At 32.9% G+C, this 17,911-nt stretch overlaps 1 protein-coding gene across 1 annotated transcript in view; it reads right to left on the bottom strand.

Moving 5' to 3' along the window:
* LOC140439874 (activating transcription factor 3-like) overlaps positions 1–17,911 on the bottom strand; it is a 229,648-nt gene that overhangs the window by 24,180 nt on the left and 187,557 nt on the right. Inside the window, exons 2-4 of the mRNA XM_072530041.1 lie at positions 11,236–11,463; positions 6,788–6,971; positions 5,740–5,940 (exon numbers count right to left, since the gene is read on the bottom strand). Coding sequence (XP_072386142.1) covers positions 5,740–5,940; positions 6,788–6,971; positions 11,236–11,306 — 456 coding nt within the window. The 5' untranslated portion in view covers positions 11,307–11,463. The remainder of the gene's footprint in view (positions 1–5,739; positions 5,941–6,787; positions 6,972–11,235; positions 11,464–17,911) is intronic.

Here is a 17,911-nt window from a genome sequence, read left to right as displayed (position 1 = left end):
GTCCGAGATATTACAACTTCCTTTTTTTATTGTATTTTCCATTTCCCTCTCTGTGCCTATTCTCCTTAACATTTCTGTATTCGTGACTCGATCTACCCATGGAATCCTTAACAATCTTCTAAATGTCCACATTTCAAACGCGTTAAGTCGATTTATTGTATTCCGGTTTAATGTCCATGATTCAGCATTCAGCTCTATAGTAGAGTACACTGTGTACATAGCATTTAGTTTATATAATAATTAAATGTACTATCAAATAATATTTTTTTATATTTTATTATTAATATTTGGTCTGAATTTGACAGGTTTGTCATAAGTTAACAATGTGTACTTTGTTAATACGTTAACAGGTGGCGCTAGGAGCAAACATAATAATTTATCGAATTTGTTTAAAATATAAAAAATAAATAAATTACTTTATTTAATTTTAAATATACATATTATTTAAATTTAAAAAATACAGAAAACATAGTATAAAGCTCCGCCCTTGTCTACAGTAGCGCCTTAGTAAAACATTTTCATATTTATACAGCCACAGCGGAAAAAGCCATTTGTGTACCTAACGAGGGGATGGCCTTTAGGTATCTAAAATGTCAAAACTGACCATAATTTGTTATTTTGATTTTTGAAATGTTTCATACTATTTTTTTTTTGTTTAAAAATTCGGAAACATATTATGAAGCTTCGCGTTAGTCTACAATACCGCCTACTGTACATTTTTTTTTAATTTGACGTATTCTTCAACTGCTTGATTAACAGAATCATTAATGACTCATCTCCATTTTTTTGAGAGTTTTACAAATACTACCTGTTCTTTATCTTTCTAGTCGTTAACCTGTTATAGGTGTCGTGACATTAAACTTCATGCGTTGACGTTTCGTATGTTTCCCTACTTATCTCTACCTTTTGTCATACTTAAACATTATGACAGCGGAACGTCTAGGATTGTAACAAAATGAGCCATATATCTTGTGAAGAATCTGCATGTATCTCGTGCACCTTCGAATGTTTTCCTGTATGATATGCTTCTGAGACCATTCCTGAACACAATAAATAAATATATTGTGCTCTCAGTCTTTTCTTGATCTTTATGACATCATTTGTTCTTCGGGCCACTCATGGAATTCTCAGGATTCGTCTTTAACAAAACATCTCGAATAGTCACGCCACGAATATTCGGCTACTATTCGGTATTCGGCCTATTCGGTTACTTTTTCAAATATTTGCTATTCGGCCGAATCTTCCTCTTTAAGTGCCATCTTCGTGACGAAGGTTGGCAATCATCATGGCTATTCTGATCTTTGATGCCGCTGCTCTGAATAATTGCCTTGGGCTGCAACCAAACCACTCTCTTAGGTTCTTCAACCAGGAAACGCGTCTCCTTCCTACGCTTCTCCTACCCTCTACTTTTCCTTGAATTATGAGTCTCAAGATGTTGTATCTGTCGCCTCTCATCACATGTCCGAGATATTACAACTTCCTTTTTTTATTGTATTTTCCATTTCCCTCTCTGTGCCTATTCTCCTTAACATTTCTGTATTCGTGACTCGATCTACCCATGGAATCCTTAACAATCTTCTAAATGTCCACATTTCAAACGCGTTAAGTCGATTTATTGTATTCCGGTTTAATGTCCATGATTCAGCATTCAGCTCTATAGTAGAGTACACTGTGTACATAGCATTTAATTAGCCTTATTCTGAGGGCCAATGTCAGATCTTTGCTGCATAAAATCTTTTTCATTTTCACGAAGTTGGCACTTGCTTTTTCAATTCTGAATCTTATTTCTGCAGTATAATCGTTTGTGAGTTTGCAGTATTTTCTGTGATTGTCGTTCCTAAGTAAGTATTTTTTTTACTCTCTCAATCTGCTGGCTGCCTACCGTTAATATTTCGTTTGTATTGTTGTTCTTGCTTATTTTCACGAATTTGTCTTTTTTTATGTTAACTATTCTCCACTATATCTTAATATTTTGTCTTTCTAAGTCTTCCAAGTTGTCGGCTATTATGATTGTATCGTCGACATACCTAATGTTGTTAATTAAACTTGAGTTCACTTTTATGTCGACTGTCTCGTTTGCCGACTGTGTCGGCCGAATACCGAATACCAAATCATGGAAAAAACACATATTATTCCAAAATATTACTGTGGTATATTGATAGCGAACGATTGCGCTTTTCTTCATAAATATTACTAGCATCTGAGAACAGCCGCTCATTATACACTACGTCAGGAGACGATAGATAAACCTCTGTAAATTTTGCCAGGATTCAGATACTCTTTTCCGTTTACTGACCACCACTTGTAAGGGTCTGTCGTCCAATTTAGGCGAACAGTTTTCAAATAAAATTCGATCTTATTTGCCACAGAACTTTTCTCTGCATGCTCATCATTTTGTTTGCTCTCTGTAGCTACTTCCTCAAAACGGTTCCAAAAACTGTCGTGTATTTCCACTACTTTATTTTAATTAAAAATTTTTATTTAAAAAATTCCTTTATAAGAGGTGTAAATAATAACGTTAAATTTATTATTCTACCTTTTACAAAGGAATTTTTTAAATAAAAAAAATTTTGTGATAGATGGTACACTGCCAAAATAGGAATTTGGTTTCCTTGTGGATTTTATTTTTATCAGTTTCATTGGTGTTTCTTTCCTTAAGAAGTGGAGTAGAATAATCATCGATACTTCTTCATGTTTGAACTTATCCCAAGAAAACCTCTGTTGAAACTATTCCATCTTGTAGTAAAGATCTCATTTTTAATAAATTTGTTATTCTATTTGCAGTATCTTCTTTCTGCAGGTATTTCAACAATGTAACAACATATGGAATCACTTCAGAGATGCAGGAAATACTTGTGCTGGTTATTTTAGTAATCTCTTCGATAAGGAGTTTGTTGCATTGTTTCATTAACTCACACTAAGGTGTTAAATTATTTAAAGATTCGTGATTTGTTATGCTTAAAGACACACCTCACTTTTGTTCTAATAATCGGTAAATTGGCACATTGGCATCTTGACGAATTGATTTCAACTTTTGTTCTGATATTCCAGAGTGGTTTAAATTTGTAACAATTTGTTTCGCAGTAACTACCATCTGTGTTATTTCTGTTTGAGATTTTAGCGATTCTTCGATAGTTCCTTGCAATGAATGAATAAAACACTTGGCAGAATCATATTTCGCGTCTCATACACGTTTTATCATATTGGCTCCACTGTTATGGACAAGCAAATGGATCTTCTTTCGACGAATATTCCATATTTCTGCAATAGTATTGAGCTCTTTTGCGATATTGGTACCAGTATGTGAGCCATTAGACGGTTTCATCACTAAAACGCCATCTTCAAGAATAAACTCTGAAGATTATATCCAGTGCTCAGTGAAACTGAAAAGCTCTCGTTATTATTCAACCATCTTTTGTCGAATATTCGGTGCTTCGGCCACGGGTGAATATTTGGTATTCGGCCAAACCATTATTGGCGGCATCTCTAATCTCGAACGCATCTATAAACATTTTGTCTTTCTTCTAGAAAGTCTAACATTCGGCAACACATAGAAAAGACGCGAAAACCAAGCTTCTTGCGAGTGTGATTTTGGTGTCAAAGATTATTTTATGTCTTTTTTAGTTTTTCGCTGCAATTGCTTATCTTTATACAAATGTTACACGTACCTGTATATTCACTATATAGTATTTAATTTTACTAATTTTGCTAAAAAGAAGTTGTACTGAGATCAGCAAATATAATACGCAAACATATCAGAATTATGGAAATTCATCTTGTTTTAATTCTCATTAACTAGGTCAAGTATCTTAGTTATCATCTATTAATTATAAATGTGTATAATCTTGCATTTTTACCATAATTATTAGTTATATGTATAGCCAGATGTTTCACATTCCGATCAAATATGCGTATATTGAACACGAATGTATGCAGCATAACACGGTAAAAAATGTTTATATAAAACTATAAAAATGAAAGTAATAATATTCGTTTTATTCATATTGTAAATAATTAGAAATAGAAATAGTAATTTTCTAGTTCCACACCATCATAAAACAATGTTAAAATATTACACCAGTTATGATGATGCAGTCGTTACTGTCCATTGTTGAACATATGCTCCCTCCAAGTCTCTCTATTCTGGGCTGTCATACTCCAGTTCTCAATCTCAACAATTATTTTTATGTAGTCGCTCCAACGCGCCGGTAGTCGACCTCTGCTACGTTTGTCTTCTTATAGTCGCCACATTCGATGTTCTCGCCATATGACCTGCCCATCTCCATTCATTGCAGTTACATGTTTCAATTTCTTCGACCTTCGTTGTTTGTCTGATAGTGTCATTGATTATTGTGTCTGTTTTAGTGATTCCAACAATGACTCTTTCCATGGCTCTCTGGACTACCCTTAAATTTTTGAGTTTTTTTTTTGTTAATGTGAATGTCTCCGCTAATTATGACATTACCGTAACAGGCATTATTCATATACTTTTCTCTTCAGAAATATAGGTACATCAATCTCCCATAATTTTCCAAAAGCAGCCAAACCCAAACTTATTGTACGCTGTACTTCATGCGTTTGATTTTTCTTCCTAATTTGTATTTCGTACCCAAGGTATTTGTACATATGTGTTCCTTTTATATCGACGTCGCCTATGTTTTGTAGGAACACTACATTTGTAATTATTTGAGTTTTGTATGCATTTATTCGGAAACCAACTTCTAATGAGGCCTTTAATAATTCGTCAAGCTTCTGTTTTGCCTAAGCGATTTTGTCTGTGCATCAGTGATTTCATTGCGTATTCGAGTTATAAAAAGTTTTGGCGAAATTTTATCCCCTTGTGTAACGCCTCTGTCTACTTTAATTTTACCTGTTAATTCATGAAGTTTTCTTTTGATTGATAGAAGTCCATTTTATCTTCCAACTGGTAATAACAAGGGATAATATCTACAAAAAAGGAGAAACAAAATCAAAAGTAGAATTTGTGTATAAACACCAAAATGAAGAGGTGAAGAATAGAAAATTACAGGTATCAGAAAACATACACAGTATCGAAATTTAGAGCGCTGAGAAATTGATTTTTTTCTTTTCTTCATTGTATACACGTGATGGTTAAAATCTTAATAGTAGTATAATTATTTCGACCAAGGAAACACTGCTCCACCGAGGCATTAAAAAATATATTTTTCTTTAAAAAGACTTAAATATTTTGCTTCATGCTCCTTAGAAGATGCTAGGTGAAAATAGACTAATTTGTTCTCGTAGCTATTCCGTAGATGGCGCTTCTGTGTGAGTCGCAAGCTTCGTTTCCTACTAAAGTGTCTTCATGATTCTATGTTTTTCCTACATAATCCATTTCGCAGTATTTATTCTTTCGAAAGCAGTTTCTATTTAGAATTGTACTCCATAAAAATAAAATGAAATAGAAAACAATGGCAATATCAAGAAAAATAAATATGTATATAAATATAATCCAAGAAAAATAAATATAATCCAGGTAAGTGTATTACGAAAACATATTGTACGTATATGCAGGAAAATACATATCTGTGAAAAAGGTTGGCTTAATTACATCTGAAGTCGATTATGTGTTTTATATACTACATTTTAGAATAAAACTCTACAAAAAATGTTTGGAAAACCTCTACAAAAAATATTAACTATCAAATATCAAGAATCTATTGATGTTGCAACAGATAAAAAAAAAGATTGCCAATACGTAAGTTATCAATTACTTACCCCGTTTTCCGTTTTTATTTTATCCTCTTCTGATTCGCTATAGTCGTTTTTCTTTATCTTCTTTATTTTATCCAAGTCGAGAAGATCTTCTCCGTCGCTCTGCTGTTTTCGTTTTTGCTCGATCGTTAGTTTGAGTCCAGCCTTAATGAGTTGGGAACAAGTATGTTGGACACTTGGTGGATTCGTCGTTGGTGATTCCACCTGCAATAGAAAAAATGTATTAATTAATTTGTAAATTTTTATTTAAATATTTTGCATAGACTTATTCATTTGATATTATTTAATCACATAGTGTCAGTCAAAGTTTTGTAATATGGTGTGCTCTTTTCGCCGTTTATTTATATATTCGGCGTCTCAATTTATTAAAGCCGTAGTAAATCTCTTGCCACTATTTGTAAATCTTTTACATTTTTACAGCTCAAAAAGGCAGAAAACGACAGTCGCTTTCGTTTAAAGCTACCAAAATAGGTGGCGCTTTTTATAGCTACCATTGGAGAAGTCGATAGCATGATACATTCACTGGCTTTCCGTGTATGAGTTTGTATCTACCCGACTGTCTGAACACGTAGGGCATGTAAAAATAACTTTATAACAGTCTATTGATACCAATTCATACACGGAAAGTTTGACGAATTGTGCTTCTTTCGCCGCTTTCAATTTATCAAAGCCGTAGCAAAGCTCTTGCTGAAATTTGTAAATCTTTTACATATTTCGTACAGCACAAAAAGACAGAAAACGGCAGTCGTTTTCGTTTAAAGCTACCAAAATAGGTGGCGCTTTTTGCAACTACCACTGGAGAAGTGGAAATAGCATGACACATTCGGTGGCTTTCAGTGTATAGAAATATACTATTATAAAGAAGCTAACAAGACGAGGAGTAAGTATCTTATTTCAACTAAAGGTTGAAACTGGATTAGTCATCAGTTTAAACATTATCAGTTTACTTGAAAAAAGATGAATTTAACATTACAAGCAATGTTAATTATCCTGTTTTATTTAAGCAGTAAAATAGTTGTAAAAAAATTACTTATACTTCTTTCATATTTACCTGGCTGCTACTTGAGCTGTTGGAATCACTACTGGAATTGAAATGCCCATTCGCTGTACCATTGGTCGGTGTCTTTTTCGTGGAATCGTCAAAGGAATAGTTGTCCAGGGGATTGGTCATGGCTATAAGGGAATTTAGGATCTCTGGCGTACGCGGCGTGCTTGATGTACTATCTACCAGGAGGCTATAAGAGAAAATAATTATGTAGTATGTGTATGACTAGCTCATAAAATTAAAATCATTAGGATTTTTTGTATTTTTCTGACTGAACAGTTAACAAAAAATAGCATATTATTTGTTACTAATAAATGGGAAGATGTTTAGCAATTAAAAAATAAGACGATGTTTGTCTATCCTCATTATTGAGACTGAATTTATTGGTTTTATGCGAAGCACGTTATAATAACAAATAAAGAAGACTATGGTTTACGGTTATAATATTATAAGGAATAGAGGAATATGAGCCGGGAAATCTGAACCTGGTGCACTTTGGAATTGATTATAAAGTTCCGGTTTACTATAGAATGAAAGATTGGAGCCTGAAAACATCTATAACCAAAACTACTACAAATATAGTATAGTAGAATTCAGTAGAATATAGTGAGTAGGTAGAATAACCAACATAAAAGTATAAATGTTATGGGAACAATGAAACATTACAAAATGAGAACCACCATGACGGTACCAAGAAATGCTCAGAACTGAAAAATATTTATTCCCACAATTAATGATTAAAGAAAGTAGAAGAAATATTCAGAGTAGTTTTGACAGTTGTTTTCACATAATGGATGTGTCAATGTTAATTAGATTACCCAAGAAAAAGGAATATCAAATTATGGTTGGCATCCTCCATAGAGCAGTAGGTACAAAAAGAAAAAGAAGAAAGTTATATTTTTATAAGGAAATTTGTAAGGAAGAATACCGTACAGAAGAGAAACACTTTGCAAGAAAAAACATCATTGTTACAAAAAGAATATAGAAGGAAAATAACAAGAGACGAAAAATGAAAGATATCATCAGTAAGGCGTATCTATACAAAGTAATTGTTAAAAGGAGCCAAGGTATGTAAAGTGTATTGGCAAAAACTTGACTCAGACTCAAAACTGTAACAAAACAAAAGCCAATTATCCTACAGTCTCTACTCAAATTATTAGATTCATCCTAGAAATTTAAGTTTTTTGGATATCAAGCGCCTTAAAAGTGTATTCACAGTGATAGAGAGTTGCTGAATGGATTGCATAACAATTAGTGAATAGTCATGATACATAATTAAGTTAAAAATTGTGAAATGTTGAATTGTCAAAACTTGACAAATGACAATAGAATGTGCAAAAAGTGTGCAGTAACTCGACTTTTTCCAACTTCAATTTTTTACTTAAATTAGTGATTAATGTCTAACTTTTGTAAAATTTGCAGTGGTAACTGCTGAAATTATATTACAGTATTTGAATTTAGTTAATTTCTAATCATAAAATAAAACGATTACTCTTCGATTGGAATTTTTTAGATGGGTAAATGTAAAGATCTTTCTGTTGAGCAGATCTCTTCTGTTATTGGTCTATTAGAAAAAAATACATATAGTCAAGAAGAAATGGCAAGAAAATGTGGTATATACCAATCATCAGTTCGAAGATTGAATCAAGAACTTAAATAGAAACGTGCTTTTACGTCGGTTCGGAGGGGTCAGTGTGGCAGAAAGCTTTCACAATGCAGTGATGCAGAAAGAGTCATCCCCGACGGTAAAATAACCTTATAAATATATAGTGAGCTATGTGACAAAGCGAGTACAAAATAGGAGAAATCAAAGACAACGCGGAAGAAATGTACCTAATGTAAGAAAATAAATGTTAGAAAGTGCAAAAAAAGCAGAAAGGACACAGTAATCGAAAATAGGTTGATGTAGTTAAAAATAACATTAGTAATAACAGGAATACCACGATACAAAGGAATGTGTTTAACAACAATCTAGTTGATCCTGGATGAACCAAGACAACTAAGAAAATCTTTTGAAGATTTAAGCCAGATTACTCGTCCCGAATATAGCGTAAAAGGTGTCTTCTTAGAGTGACGTCTCCCTACGAAGGTTGGCAATCATGATGACTATTTTTTTTTAAACTTACTGCTCTAAATAAATTAATAGATCTGAATTGATACCAATCACGTAGATTCTTCAATTCTGAATTGGCCAACAAATCTTTTTCCTTAAATCTTTGTCTGTATTATGAATCTCACTTCATATTTTGGTCCTCTCATCACGTGGCCTAGGTATTCCAGTTTTGTGGTGATTAGTTGTTTCTTTACCAACCCTCTCCAGTACTTCTTCATTTGTAATTCTATCAGTCACAGATGAGCATATAATGCAAAGGTGGTACAAACATTTTAAAGGTGTGCTAAATACAGACAAATCTATAGAAGAGGGAATATATAGAAAGGAAACTAATCTTGAGACTATTACCAATAATAAAAAAGGTTTAAGAGATGAAATACCGTTAGAAGAAGTCATAGAGGCAACAAGCAGTTTAACGAAGGGGAAAGCAGGAGGCTCAGATAATATTAAACCTGACATGATTATATACATGCCAAAATACAGAGTAACATTATTGCATAAAATTATAAATTTAGCTTGGAAAGACTAACATATACTTGGAAAGACAACCATATACCTAAAGACTGGGCACTTGTGAACATTCTACCAATATACAAGAAAGTAGATACAAAGAAATGCTCAGATTACAGAGGCATATCTGTTCTGATCGTAGTATACAAAGTATACAAGATAATTCTAGAAAAAATATTAAGAAATGTTGAAAAAATATTAGATGATAATCAAGGCGACTTCAGACCAGGAAGAGGTACAACAGATTTAATATTCAAAGTATGGCTGCTAGCAGGAAAAGCACTACATTATGATGATAAACTATATTTCAGTTTTGAAAATCTTGAAAAAGCATTTGACTTAGAACCACGGGAGGAAATATGGAAATAGAAAGCTATTAAAAAGAGAGGGATCAATAGAAAGCTAAAGAAATGTTGAAAAAATATTAGATGATAATCAAGGCGACTTCAGACCAGGAAGAGGTACAACAGATTTAATATTCAAAGTATGGCTGCTAGCAGGAAAAGCACTACATTATGATGATAAACTATATTTCAGTTTTGAAAATCTTGAAAAAGCATTTGACTTAGAACCACGGGAGGAAATATGGAAATAGAAAGCTATTAAAAAGAGAGGGATCAATAGAAAGCTACTCCTAGCTCTCAAAAGTACATACAGCTCTATTACGAGAAATGTGATCCCAATGAAGAACCAAAAATCGGAAGAATTTGTTACGAAAATGGGTGTTAGATAAGGAGGGGTACTAAGTCCTGTCATGTTTGTTACATTAATGGATAAAATAATCAACGAAGCACAAGAAGTATCAAATACGTAAAAGTTGGAGTGAAAAAATTACGATAAATATTCTATTCTGAATTCATCTATGCTGATGATTTAGTTATTGTGGCAAATAGCCAAAAAGACAAAATAGACAAAAAAAATTTGCAAATTTGGACTGAATGTTTTTCTAAATACAAAATAAAAATAAAGCTAGATAAAACTGAGATTATTGTAGTTTCCAAAAAGGCTGAAGAAAGTGATAGAATAGATCAAAGACAGATTAAGCAAGCTGAAAATTTCTAATATTGCGGAGGGGAAAATGGAACCAGAAATCAACAACAGAGTAACGAATGCGACTAAAGTTTACTACGCATTAAACAAGGCGTTTATTCGAAGAAAGGAGATCAGTATCAACACCAAAATAGAAGTATTTAACAGTGTATATGGACACTTGGACTTTAAATTAGGGACAAAAGTAAGAAACACGCGTGTGAAATGTGGTACCTAAGAGGTTTTGGGAGTGTCGAGAAGCGATAGATTGAGTAAGACTTTATACGGAAACAGTGTAATGTTGTATATGTCTTAAACAAAGACAACTTGCGTGGTTAAGTCGTATGGTCTGTATAGATGATAATAGAAAAAAAAAGTGAAGCAAGTGGCAAGCAGTAGGGGACACAAACGAGGCAGAGGCAGACAAACATGGACGTGGAATAGAAGATTGGAAATGTGCCAAAGAAGCAGGAAAACAGTTGGAGAGAAGCGGTGTCGATCGCCAAGAACCACGGCATTTGGAGAGCCTTCTCTACTCCAAAACCTCAAATGCCTTACACCTGTAAGGGTAAATAAGATCTAAGGATTAAGTAAGTAACTAAAGTAATAATAAATCGTGGAAGTATACGTTTTGAATTCATACTGCTTTTTCTATATAAAAACAACAAGATAAACCATAAACATAATCATAAATAAACAGGACATCCCTTTTAAATAAAAAAGTTGTGAAAAAAAAATTAAACTTAATTTCAATTAATGATATTAAATAATAAAGTTAAGGATATATATGCACGGGACTTACCTGTTGACGGCGTTTTGGGCCGAAGTAGCCAAGTCTACGTTTAAATTATACATAATATCACTTTTTATCATTAAAATTAAAATCACAATAAACTAGACTCAGCTGGAGCAGCTCTCCTCTTCAAGTATTACTTTTTCACAGTTGGTGATGCTCGATTGGCGTTAAAACCAAGGAACTCGGGAATATTATCACCTTCGAGGGGTCTGATGATGTACAGGTAATCTAAAACTGAAACAAAACAAAATACACGTTAATTTACAGTTAAGATTATAATGATAAGAATAAAAACGTCAACAGTGATAAGAGATAAGACGTTGATTTTAATATCTTAGGTAATGTTCGGGTAATCCATTTTGATTTTGACGTTTTATTGATAAGATTATTGATATTTGAAAAATATATCTTTACTTTGCATAATCCCAAGTACAAAAATTTTGATAAACTTATGGTTATGGGATTAGTGTTAATTACTAACAACACTCAGACTTTATTCCGCAGAAGTTAATGAAGAATAAAAACATATTTTTATTGAAAATTTCATAATTTACTAAATCTTTATATAACAACACATAAGCAGTAAACATAGACTCATACTATATTCACGATACATTTGCAGAAAAAATTTACTGCATTTCATATTATATTTATACACATGAAATAAGAAAAAATAATTTAAACCGCGTAGGTTTAAAGACGTATTGCAAAATATAATTATAGCCTTTATCTTAATAACCCATTCATAACCTGCTTCAATAACTCAAATATAGACAGTCATACATGCTATTGGTATGTCAGTTCGCTCATTACGCTACTGATCCCCATTCTAACGGCGATGTTTTAGTTACCGAACGTTCGAAGAAGCTACCTGTCTCGCCTAGATGATTCCACACTGTTCTAATCATGCTAAGCGAACAATAAAGCAGGTGTTCGACGTTACTAAGTAACGGCGCTCTGACGTCACGAGGGGGCCAAGAAACTTGTCGAACGAGTCGACAGTCCATTGAGAGACTTCCATGGAATTCCAGAATAACGATACAAACATATATAAGAAAAATTAAATTGTAAAAAGTTAGTCTAATATATTTTTTAGTATAAAGGAAATAAAATATTATAAATTACTTGTGTTTGTAGTGTTAAAAGACTGTAAATAAATGACAGACATGATTTTAAATTAGTGAGTATATATTTTATTCCTACAAATAACCGGCAATGCCACTGATTTGTAATTTTTCAAATTTCCAGTTTTAGAATATCAGAGTTAAACAATTGGTGTCCTCATGATTGATCTATAACGTGCAAATACGTTTCAGCAAAAACATAGTGATTAAAAGCCAAGGAACCATTTTGTTTTCACACATATAACAACAAAAAATGGCGAAAACCATGAATTATCCATGTCTATCTGTTCGTCCGTCTGTGTGACCGTGAACACAACTCTTCCGTTATTAAAATAGATAGAATGACAAATTCGCTCGAATGAGAGTTCATAATCCAAAGCTAGTAGGTATTAGATGAGAAATTTGATCTCGGACTTCAGGTTCGGAAGTTGCAAGTACGAAAGTAAGATATATCGTACAAGCGATATATAATTCGTCGCGCCTTAGCAATAAGGGACAAAAATATATACTTCTGTTTTTATGTCACTTCCAATTAAAAAGTTGACCGGACGTTTATCAAAAATTACCTAAAATGAATGATCAATGGACGTGGACAATAATCGTGTATCAAAGGACGCAAAGTTACACGAAAAGTGCACATATCGACTTCCAGTTGTACTTTCGATCACGTTGGATAAAAAAACCTAGGAAGGTAAAGTCTGTTCTTGCTTGTTTATGACCTAATTTGGATTGTTTGTTTAATACTTAGAAAATAAGATTTCGTAATATCCTGGACATTTGCATGAATATAAGATCTAGCAAAATTTTAATAAGAATGTCAATCGTAGGACCCCAAAAAATATGCAAAAAAATTTACCACTCCTACCCCCGACTTTTCTCTAAAAACTCCTTGTAAGAGAGGTTTGAAAAAAGCGATTAACCAAGAATCTTAACCCTTAAAAAAATGTAGCTAAGATAATCTTGTAGGTATGCTAACTTTACGGCAAAGCTAGCTTAGCCATAGCTATATTTCGGCAATGAAAAGGATTACAGGGCCCATCTTGGTGGCATATTTTATTGCTAGTTAATTTCTGTTAATTGGTTCACTGACCAAGCCCCAAAAACTACCCCATCATCCCACCAATTATACGTATGATCTTTTAAGCCCGCCACTCACGTTCCAACCGCGCAGTACGATTTTGTCGAATGCAATTGCAGTACAATAAAGTTGAAAATCGGATAGGAACACACACGTACCGATTTTTCAGTATGAGTTTTACTTTCAAATCAGAAGCATGTCAGATAACGATATACTTTTAGCGGCTCTTGTTTTTTGTATAAACGAAAAAAATACAAGAAACGTAGGCGATGGTGCAACTAATTGTTGTTGAAAAGGCATAAGTATTGTCACGTACATTTATTAGAAGAATTGCGATTATATCCCAATAATTTTAATTCCGTTTTGTAACATGTTCGAAAATTATTTAATTTTCTTTTTTACCGATCATTCATTAGTATCTGCTTTCACTTTTTGAAATTTAGCAACCAAAACATTCACAGCTTTTTTTTCTAGCGGTCTTATGATATTATGTCGATTTTATTTTCCCACTCTTGTTCTCTAATCTCTTGTTATATATAAATGTCAAAGAAATCTCTTAAACACTTCTAGCTATAAGCCATTTTCGAAATTTACCAGCAAATAATTTCTTTGTAGTAGTACGATTTTGTCATTGTCACAATATACACGATGAAATTTATGACCCAACCAACACTGTGGTACTGCTGCAGACTGACTTGTTTGTCTGCCTTCAAATCTCGCCGATTTGGTCGAATGGTGCAAATACATGATCAAATTACGTTCAATTTTGTAGCATTCGACAAAATCGTACTGCGGCTTTGGAACGTGAGTGGCGGGCTTTAGAGGTCAAATCTCTGACGACTGGACTATATTATTCAATTTGAACTAGGAAAGAAGCAGATAGATTTAGTTCGAGTATCGTCCTATATCGATCCCTATATAACACAAAAACAAAAAGTTTATTATAAGACGACACCATTATGTAATTATAAATACCTACGTTGGTTTGTAAGCGAATCTGACTACGAGGTGGAACCTGAAGAATAATAATTTATGTCTCTGCACCATGTTATATACTATCTTATGTCGTTAAGTAGATTATATTGAGATATTTTTATTAAAAACAACACACTTTCAACATTTTTAGATTGATAAACAATACACACGTGTACCTAATATTTGTTTTCAAAGTTACCATTTTAAAAAATAACGACAAAGTTGTTCGTTCAGCTTAACCTTAATATTTCAAATGGCAAAAGTCGTTTTGTTTTTCAGTAGAAGAACTGCATACCTAGTAAACATCTACGTTTAATGACAATCATTAGCAGTTCTCCTTCCAATTATAGTATTTTAATAGCTGTTATTATAGAATTAAATATAATTACTACGTCTTTAAAGGAATATTATTATTCTTGGATTAATTTATAAACCAGAAGGGAGAAATATTTTTACAAAAATATAGAAATAATAAAAAATAATATATAATACATAAACAAGTACATCTAGAGTAAATCTGTTAATAACAGTATACTGCATAAACAATTACTTGTTTCTCAGAGAGAAATATTACCAAACATTTGATTAATTTTTCTAATCTCTATTAAATCCATCATAATTTCCAAATAGATCTGCACGGAAATTAAAGAACATAATTTTATTAACGAAAAATATTTTTTTGTATACAGATAAAAAATAAACCTTTAACAATCTAATCCAGGCTGGATTAGATTGATGAGCCACGCGCGCCAGTGCGTCTTTATTAGTATTTATCCGTAAAACAATTTTAGAACGTTTGTCCAAAGATGATTCAGCTACAGTTCTAATTTTTTTAACTTGCTGCCGATTTCGCAATTTTATTGATTCGTTTGTGAAAAGATCAATTGAGTATGGTGTTTCTGCAAATTACAACTTGTATCAACTGCTATGATTCGGGAGCCGTTAGTATCAATATCCGCTGATTCTGCTATGATTCGGGAGCCGTTAGTATCAATATCCGCTGATTCTGCTATAATATAAGAGTGATTCATACCAAAATATATACAGGTGCAGTATCTGCTCTCGCTAACTTTATTATACATATAGAACTGAGTCCCAGAATTTGTTGCATCCCAAAATCCTATATAAAGAAGCCAGTGGGTGTAACAAACGGCACCCTTATACAAAACAAGAAAAACAGGGTATTGCAATAAGGAGAGAAGTTGAAAGTGCCTACAGTTTGCTAACCTGAGTTATGCCTAACAGCTGAGTTATGCTAAACACCAATCAACATGATTTGTTTCAGGTTTTTTGAAAGAATAGATCCATATATACGTAGAATCATAAAATACTCTCATTTTCGAATGATAATTTAAAAAAAAGCTAAATAAATTCAGAAAGGGAGTTCCATTAACTACCAATCACCGTTTTTTCTCAAATTCTTTGAACAGGTAGATTCTTCTGTAGAATCAGTTGAAAAGATACTCAAACTTTTTAAAAATTTATTGGAGTATTCAGGGAAGAGTATAACGGAGTATAAGGGGCAGTGAGAAATTTATATTAACCTTTAAATTACTGGGAAGGTACACGTGAACTATTGTTGTTTACTTTCTATTTATTTGGCCTTTAAAAAGATCCAGGTGACTGATTTTTTAAGAGAACTCAAAATAGAGTACAAAAAATTTGAAAAATATTTTTAGACTTTTTCAATTAATACAAAGTGACAAAAACTGAATGATCTTTTTCAATGATTTTCTCGCGGCATATGAAATAACTCATACTTAAGATGCCTTGTCCAGATGCATTACGTTGGGATCCTTTTTGAACTTCTGATATTGTTGGTAGCAATAGTAGATGTCCAATACACGCTTTTATAACCATTTTATATACATTAAAATATGTGGCCAAAGCTACCACATCTAGGATGTTCTCGATCGGGTTTCGAGCTTAGTGGTATATTCCGACATAGTATGCATTGTATCAAATCCTCTCTTGGTTTTATTATAAAACAGAATTATTTCTGGTTTTTCACATAATGTGTTTAATACTACTGGAGTCTTGAGTCTCAATACCACCGATTTATTCTTTTTGGAAACCTTCCCAACTCTGTACTCATATCCCAAGAATTCAGTGTACGAGCCAATTGTAGTGTAGTGAAAAAATTGTCCGAGGTTACGTTTCTACCAGAATCTTTGTATGGATTCACCAAATCCAAAACCATGTTGTCTTCAACATTTACTTGCCGTTTGCCACCTGATGGCTTTCTAGTATATAACTGTCCTTGTAATGGATAAGCATTTTGCGCGTCACATGACTAAAAAGTTTTAATACCATATTTTGCAAGCTTTGAGCGAATGTAGTGAGTTAATTTTGTTTGCCGTCTATGGAAATAGCTGGTCATCTAAAGGTATACATTTTGAAAGCTTGTAACCTTTTCAAATTACTGTTGAAGATGGTACAGATGTCCAAATGTCCCAGAAAAGCGTCCAATTCTTCTTTGGTGATGGGTTTGAAAATTATTACCTGTGGTTTATGGTCAGCATTCTGAAATTTTGCTATCTATTGGGCAGCTTGTTTTCATGGAAGTTTCATGCTAGTTGACGTCAAATTCTCTTCGCCTGCCGCTGATCTTGTTTCATCATCATCATCTTCATCTTCACTATCTACTTCAAATTCAATTGTGTGTGCTAGTTCTGCATCCGACTCTTCAAATGCATTTTTGGGACATGGGACTTATTCATCATCATCAGAGGGTTGAAATAGTTGAAATGAAATCCGACCGATTCACACCCCATTTCGAATGAGTGTCTAAATTTTGATATAATAGGTTTCACGTAGGATAGTCAAAGGTCATTTGCCTATTATTTGTTGGGGTTGCGATGCACTTCATCATAAAAATAATCTTTAAAATAATAAAGCCATTTGAAGCTTATGTAGGTACAGGTGTACCTTTTACGTAATCTAAGTATACAAAAATTGCAATAACAAAGAAGTTAAAGTTTATGAATTTAAACTAAAATTAAAAAATCATATATGATTTGATTTACTTTATACATGCATTAGGATTTCAAAAAATTGAAGAAGGGGGTCTAGGGCCTTCCGTTTAGAGTTCGGGTTGGTAAATCTCTTCTTCACTGAAGATGGCACTTGACCCTGAACTACAAATAACAAGGACATATGCTTTTACCAATCACCTTGCATATAGTTTTTAAACTTACTCTGAAGGTGAAAACTACAATATAGAACATGATGACCACCAAAAAACTCCCGGGTAGTGTCCTCTAATAGAAATAGAATTTCTCAGACAATCTTATATACCAATTAGTTAGCTACTTTAGCTACCGATGCTATGCCAAATAATAAGTTTAACTTTAGCCTCTCAAACGCCACAGAAAAACAAATTCACAATATCTTTAAAAAATACAGCAGGAACTGGAAGGGAGTTTTGCATAATAGTTTGTTAAAATTTGACACTTACTTAAAGCTTTACATGATAAAGCTGGTTTTACATCTAAAAAACTGCTGA

The sequence above is a fragment of the Diabrotica undecimpunctata genome, chromosome 4 (assembly GCF_040954645.1).
Source record: "Diabrotica undecimpunctata isolate CICGRU chromosome 4, icDiaUnde3, whole genome shotgun sequence".
Taxonomy (NCBI): domain Eukaryota; kingdom Metazoa; phylum Arthropoda; class Insecta; order Coleoptera; family Chrysomelidae; genus Diabrotica; species Diabrotica undecimpunctata.
The sequence above is the reverse complement of the archived record's forward strand: the minus strand, read 5'-3'. Positions and strand labels throughout refer to the sequence as shown.